Source organism: Mustela nivalis, assembly GCF_964662115.1.
Source record: "Mustela nivalis genome assembly, chromosome: 16".
Lineage (NCBI taxonomy): Eukaryota > Metazoa > Chordata > Mammalia > Carnivora > Mustelidae > Mustela > Mustela nivalis.
Genome location: NC_139035.1, coordinates 65,539,963 through 65,547,025, shown reverse-complemented (window position 1 = coordinate 65,547,025; position 7,063 = coordinate 65,539,963). Strand labels below are relative to the sequence as shown.

Here is a 7,063-nt window from a genome sequence, read left to right as displayed (position 1 = left end):
TTATAAAATATGTATATATTTATATTCTTATATTATAATAATTAGTATATATTATATAATATTTACAAATATACAAATAATAAATATATATTTATTGAGTTGTTATAAATTTTTTAAGTTGCCTTGAGAACTTAATGATTATTAAAAAGGTAAGTAATGACTCTTGCTCTTACCAAGATAGGTTAATAGAAATTGGAGTTGAACTCCCATCTTAAAAAATTAAATTCTGGGAAAAATGAACATTTTCCAGACATTGTACAACAGGCAGCATAAGGCCCCCAAGAGAAGAGAAGGCACAGACCCGTAACACTTCCATCGTCACAGAGAGTTGCCCTAAAACAAACACCTATAAGGCAAAGGTGACATAAAATGGAGTTGCTCAAAATGGAATCTACTCAATTAATTTCAAAAGGCAGTAAAAAATGAGATTAAAATTTAACACCAGAGATTACTCAGTTGGATAAAAAAAAAATCTACTTATATACAATCTCTAAGATGTCTACTTTAATTATGAACCACAGGTCACTTAAAGATTCAAAGATGGGAAAAATACATGCCATGACCCCCAAATTGAATCCAAGCTGTAGTGACTGTATTAATATCAGCTAATGTTAATTTTAGAACCAGGGACATTCTTTGAGATAAAGGGTGTAATTTCAGAATAGTAAAGTGTTCAATTTATCAAAAAAACGTAAAAATCCCAAATATATATGTATACAATCATAAAAATTAAAAATTCATTAAAGAAAACTCTGATAACTGACAAACCTGCCGTTATAATTGACTCAGTAACTGAAAGAACAAGGATACCTCAAATAAGGATATAAAAGGGCAAAGAGGGGCGCCTGGGTGGCTCAGTGGGTTGGGCCTCTGCCTTCCTCTTGGGCCATGATCTCAGGGTCCTGGGACCGAGTCCCGCATCGGGCTCTCTGCTCAGCAGGGAGCTTGCTTCCCCCTCTCTCTCTGCCTGCCTCTCTGCCTACTTGTGATCTCTGTCAAATAAATAAATAAAATCTTTAAAAAAATTACAAAACCTGTTGAATAATTATATTGTATACCTGAAACTGACGATACTGCATGTTCTTAAAAAAATTTAAGAACCTTAAAGGCGTTATGACAAATGAGCCTGACACAGAAGATTATAGATTGAATGATTCCATGTATATGAATTTCTAGAAAAGGGAAAGCTAAAGGGACAAAAAGCATGTCAGTTGCCAGTGGTAGGTCTAGCGGTATGAGTAAAAGACTTAGTGAGAAAGGCACAAAGAAATTTTTGGGATGATGGAAATGCTCTGTGTAGTGATTGTTGTTGTTTGACAACTATATACTTTTCCAAAACTTAATGGACTTTAAAAAAGGTGAAATTTATTGAATGGAATTATACTTTACAAATCTGATTTTAAAAAGGCTGACTGCAGTATAAGAAGTGCAAAGTAATTGCTAATAAAATCTACAGTAAGCAGACATAGAAAATCTTCTTTTTAATGTTAATATTTTGAAAACACATGGTATACATTCTAAAATTTACCGAGGTTTTCACAAAGCTTGGGCCACTCATTGGCTTTGAACTTTTGGAATCCACAAATGATAAGATGATGACTTTATTTGGATGAACACATACCAGTGTCTCTAGAAAAAGAGAAAGGTGGGAGGAAGTGGGGAGGGAAGGAGAGAGGCAGGGAGAGAGGGAGCAAATCTTCAAGTCTGTAAGAGGGAAGGTGGGACAGAGTTAGAAGGGAAGAAGAAAAAGAGGGAGAACGGAAAGAAAGATGGGAGAAAGGAAGGAACAGGAAGAGCCAAAATGTCAAAATGTATTTACAATTCCCATTTTCATCTTCTGTGTTCAAATGTCTATTTATTCAATTATCCCTTCTACAAATACGTATTAAAGACCTCCTATGTGACAGAGCTGAATGCACAGATGACACATTAGTAGACAGACAAATCCATGCTCTTATGGACTCCGCATGTTAGTGGAAGAGCAAAATATGTCCTCATTTCAAATAATTCTTGGAAAATGTTTAAAGCTTGTCTACTGAGCTAGAAGAGGCTACCTCTTGGGGATCTGGCTCTTCAGCCACGCTCATGCATGCACAGACATGCAAACACAGGGGATCAGTGTTGAAGTACTGGAGGCTGATGGACAAAGTGTGGGGTGTGGATTCATGTGCTCCTGACTCAGGCCTTAAGGGATTCTGTACGTTTTTAATTACTCAAAGCCACGTCTTCCGTGGGCCCACTTCCTTTGCAAAGTATGGTCTTCTTGAGGGCTGCCTTTACTTCACGATTCCTCAGACAGTATATGATAGGGTTGAGGAGGGGGACAATGACAGTGTAGAGCACAGACACCGCTTTGTTGGAATCATAGGCATACATGAGCTTGGGGCGGGCGTAGGTGAAGAGGGTTGTGGAATAGAAGAGGATTACAACTGTCAGGTGAGAGGCGCAGGTGGAAAATGCCTTTTGGCGGCCCTGTGCGGAAGGGATCCTGAGAATGGTGCTGAGAATGGAGGCGTAAGATGCCACCACTACACAAAGGGGGACGGCGATGACCATGAGGGCCAAGAAGAAGTCTACTAGCTCAGCCTGTGAGGAGTCCTCACAGCAGACATTGAGGAGCGGAGAAATATCACAAAAGTAATGATTGATGTGGGGTGTGCCACAGTAGTAGAGTCGGGCTATGAACACCATCTTAATCATGGCAGTCATGAGCCCACAGAGCCAGCATCCCCCAGCCAATGTACCACACAGCTGGTTGGTCATGATAACTGAGTAGCGTAGTGGATTACAAATGGCAACGTGGCGGTCAAAGGCCATGACAGCAAGGAGGATGTACTCCGTGCAGACAAAGGTCACAAAGAAGTAAAGTTGAGTCATGCAGCCATTGAAGGAGATGGTCTTATCATGGCTAAGGAAGTCTACCAGCATCTTGGGGCTGATGACTGTGACATACCACATCTCCAGGAAGGAAAGATTGCTCAAGAAGAAGTACATGGGCTTGTGCAACTTCCCATCACTGCGAATGGCCAGGATAATGAGAGCGTTCTCCAGCAAGGTCAGCAGGTAGGCTGCCAGGAACAAGAGGAAGAGCAACATCTGGAAGGCCGGCCGTGTTGGAAATCCCAGAAGAATGAAATGTATGGTCGCTGTACGGTTATCTACTTCCAGAACCTTGCTGATCATACCTGGCTGGGGGCACAGACAAAATCAGTTTTTTCGTTTCCTGAGCACCAGCCTATGGTTCCTGACATTGACAGAGCCCAGCAAACTCATGTCAATAGAAGTCCTCCTGCCGTTACAACTTTACTTCCTCCTATGGCATGATCAAAACCAAAATTTGGGCAAAAATGTACTTTAGAGAGCTTATATTTTATTTTTTTCTCAAATTGAGCCAAGAGTGATAACTCATCCAAGGTCCCATAGAAGTGAAATTGGAAACTTCGGACTCCAGTTAGTTCTATACCTTCCTAATACATCTCCATTGGGCAAAGGAGGATGGCCTTCATAGCACCCCTTCACTATAAGCAAGAAATCCAATTTACTGCATATGGGAAGGAGATAGGAGACTCAAGTGTTCATCACCCAGATTCTGGGGGACTCTGGAAAAGTCTTATGGCCCCACTTACCTATAAGAAAAGATTTCTACTGTTTTGTTTTGTTTCCTATTTAACAAGGTCATAGAGCTTAAATGAAGCAATATTTGAGCAAACACACAGGGTTAATAGCAAATTTTATATGAATATTCACCAGCTTCCTGGAGAACAAAATCAAATAGATATTTTACAAGGTAATGTTTTCTTTCATCCAATTCATTGTATGGAGTACTTGATTAGGAGTCTGGAAAAAGTAAATCAAATCCCACTTTTGTCTCCCTCCAGCTAAGTGAGCACGTGACTTCATTTTCAGAATACTAATTCTTTTATTTTCAAGGTGGATATAATATAATTTCATCACATCTGTAAACATCTAATGAGCTTTAAGGTTTAAATTAAATTCCCATGGAAATTCTTGTGACCTTTCCAGGATGCTCTGCTAATTCTCTCTGCCAAAAACTCAACACAGATCGACACAGCCATTGTTAATGAAGAAGGAGGGGATTGTAAGACCTTTCCAGGGGTATCAGGAAAAATGGAGAACCTGATGCCTTCTGCCATCAGTGAGCCTCCTGTATGGTTACCCCCCCACCACCACCACCATGGATGCAGTCTCCTTCCAGGGGGGCTGAGAATCACTCCGAACCTGAACCTCAAAACTCCCACCTCCCATGTCGAGTGCCTCCCCCTTCCCAGGCTTTCTCTGGCATCTACGGCCTGATTCCTCCCTCCCACACTCGCCCAGAGTCAGTCTCTCTCCTTCTCTTCTCCTCAACAACTCTGCTTGTGTGCAGGACGTATGACGCACGGCTGGGGAAGGCTGTCTGTTTTTCCTGAGCTGGAAAATGGCCGCCCACCCCATCCACCTCCCTCTCGCTACCCAGACCTTGCTTTAGGATACTAAAGGGAGGCAGAACAGCCACCTCTTAGGGACCCGCGTTAGAGAGGAACACAGACACGGATAAACAAACCAATACCTGATAGTGCAAATTCAACAAGCAAGTTTGTTTTCTGTTGGAACTCAGCCTTTAATTCACACACACACACACACACAGGGCACAAAATGGCCCCTGCTTGCCATGGCCTAGGATTCATGAGGTAGTGTAGGGATGGTGGAGCTTACAAACAAGGGACGGTCCCTGAACCCCGAACTCCCTCAGCTTCTTTCTACTCTTCTCTGAGGGTGAGGATCCAGCGGCAGGAAACTTGTTAGTGAATAACTTAGGCCCACCCTCCAGCCAGGCTTTTGCTCAGCACACCTCTGTCCTGGCAAATGGATGCACGAGATCAACCTGTTTCCAGCTACTGAGGACCCATGAGATCAACCTGTTTCCTCCCTCCCAAATGGGGGGAGCATGTCCATTTGGGAGGCACATCCTTGATGCCCGGTAATAAGACACCAGTCTCTTGAGCTGTGTCCTTGGACTCATTCCCTCTTGCATTTCTCTATTCCAACAATGGGCAGGGAGGGCATTATACCTGGAAGTCCTTTCTTCCTGGAACCCTTCCCAGGGCCCCCCAGGAAATGTGATGATGCAACATATTGTCAGGACTTCAGCAACAGGCACTGGCTGTCATTGTCAGAGGAGAAGCCTCAGCCCTGAAGCTGGGCATGAAGGCAGCCCCTGCAACTGGAGATGAAGACCTAGCACATGCGGGGGGGGGGGGTGTTCTCACAGGCATCGTGCATTCTTTCCTGTACTTCCCCCAGGAATGTCAGGGTCAGAGGCAGCGCTGCTGGGGAAATGAGCATGAGAGAAGGATAGGACAAAATAAAGGAGGAAGAAGAAGGTATACAGAATTCTGGCAAAAACATCTGACTGAGCAATCTTATCATCTAAGCATAGGATTAGCTTTGTTTTCCAGTAGTCCACTAAAAGAGGAAAAGTCACATAAGAGAGAAAAAAAATTGGAATTACAGTATGAGCACCTCTGAGCCTTGAAACTCTCCATATATAGAACATGTACATATTACAGAGAGATAGACAGATGATAGATAATAGATGGATGATGGGTAGGTAGATGGATAGACAGACTTGTATCTATATATATAATATGCTTTGCCAATAGTCCCATGCTATGTAAATGCAGGACGGGATCTAGGTCTCAGATCTCCAGGGCTGGTCATCTTAGTCCCATCAGTGGCTTCCAAGGTCACTTATCAATTCTGTCTGGCAGACAGAGGAGGAAGAGAGCAAGGCTCCGAGAGTGACAGCCTTTGTTCCCACACAAGATCGGCAGCAAGCAGGTCCCTGAACAGAATGGGCTGCCCCCATGGCAGACGAGGCCTCACGTTTGCAAGATCTGACGGCACAGTACTTCACGTGAGCCTCACCGTCGGCAGTTAGCCCGGACAAACATCATAGTGCCTCGTTGAGTCTTACCGTCTTCCTCTTACGGTATATACCGCACAATGAACAGTGAAACCTTCTAAAGGGTTAGAAATCATCCGAACTGCAACCACCATCCCCTTTGCCAGACCCGCCCTCACTTAACGGAGCAACAACCCGCTCACTCCTGTCCCTGTGTCGCACCTTCCCCTCCCCCATGTCCTCATTCGCGCCTTCCCCTCCCCCATGTCCTCATTCTCCTTCTCTCCTACAGTCATTCCACTTTCCCTGCCACTTTCTCTCTGTCTGTTTCCCAGGGCGGAGCACTCCTGGACTCTGCATTTTGCGAGGCATACAGGTGGGCCGATGCAGTAAACTGAGGGATCTTCAGGAGCACAGATCACTGGGCAATCAGATTACAGCAGAGTCTTAAAACGACATGACAGCCTACATTACCAGCACTTCTTCATCCGGCTCAATATGCACCCGTGAGAGGGAAATACCGCTGAAGCAAAGTGTACTAACCTCACTCCCCAACTGTACGGTGTACCTGCACTTAAGCTCACCACACAATAAGCTCACGGAGGACAACTAGTTTTAAAATACCAATAAAATGAAAGCTCCTAAGAACCAGTGATTGAAATAAAAATGATTTTAAATCATCCCCTGGAAATACCTAAGAGCCTTTTCTCAACCCACCATTTTCCCAGTCATGTAACTGAGGACTCTTCTCCCAGTGTTGTCAGGCATGTCCACTGTGGATGGAGAAAAGAGGAGAGATCATGTAGACCAGGAGGAGGAAGGCCATGTCCCCAGGCTCAAGAGGTGCTAGGCAAGCCCAGTTGTGCCTGTTCAGCTTGAAGTAGGCGTAGAATGAGCTATTTATGCTCTGCCAGCTTCTGAGCTACTAGAGGAGCAGACAACTCCCTCCTGCCCACAGGGGACCTCCCAGTAGACACAACCCTCAGGAAAGTGTTTGGCCTTTCCAGGGCCCAAGAGGACTCGGGAGAAGTACTAGAGAAGAGCTCAGTTAAATATTAAATTTAAATGGCACAAGAGAGACCTTAGGCTGGAGGCACATCATCGTCCTCCCACCAGACTCTGGAGCAGAGGAAGGTGAGGGAACAGGGCATGTGTGTG

General features: G+C 44.2%; 1 protein-coding gene across 1 annotated transcript; it reads right to left on the bottom strand.

Annotated features, from left to right (window-relative positions):
- Positions 1-1,466: 1,466 nt before the first annotated feature.
- On the bottom strand, positions 1,467-6,778 carry OR6Y1 (olfactory receptor family 6 subfamily Y member 1). Its single transcript, XM_082703913.1, has 2 exons — positions 6,623-6,778; positions 1,467-3,189 (listed from the first exon to the last, which is right to left on the bottom strand). The coding sequence occupies exons 1-2, from the start codon at positions 6,671-6,673 to the stop codon at positions 2,206-2,208; spliced, it is 1,035 nt and encodes a 344-aa protein (XP_082560039.1). The 5' UTR covers positions 6,674-6,778; the 3' UTR covers positions 1,467-2,205.
- Between the last annotated feature and the right edge of the window lie 285 nt (positions 6,779-7,063).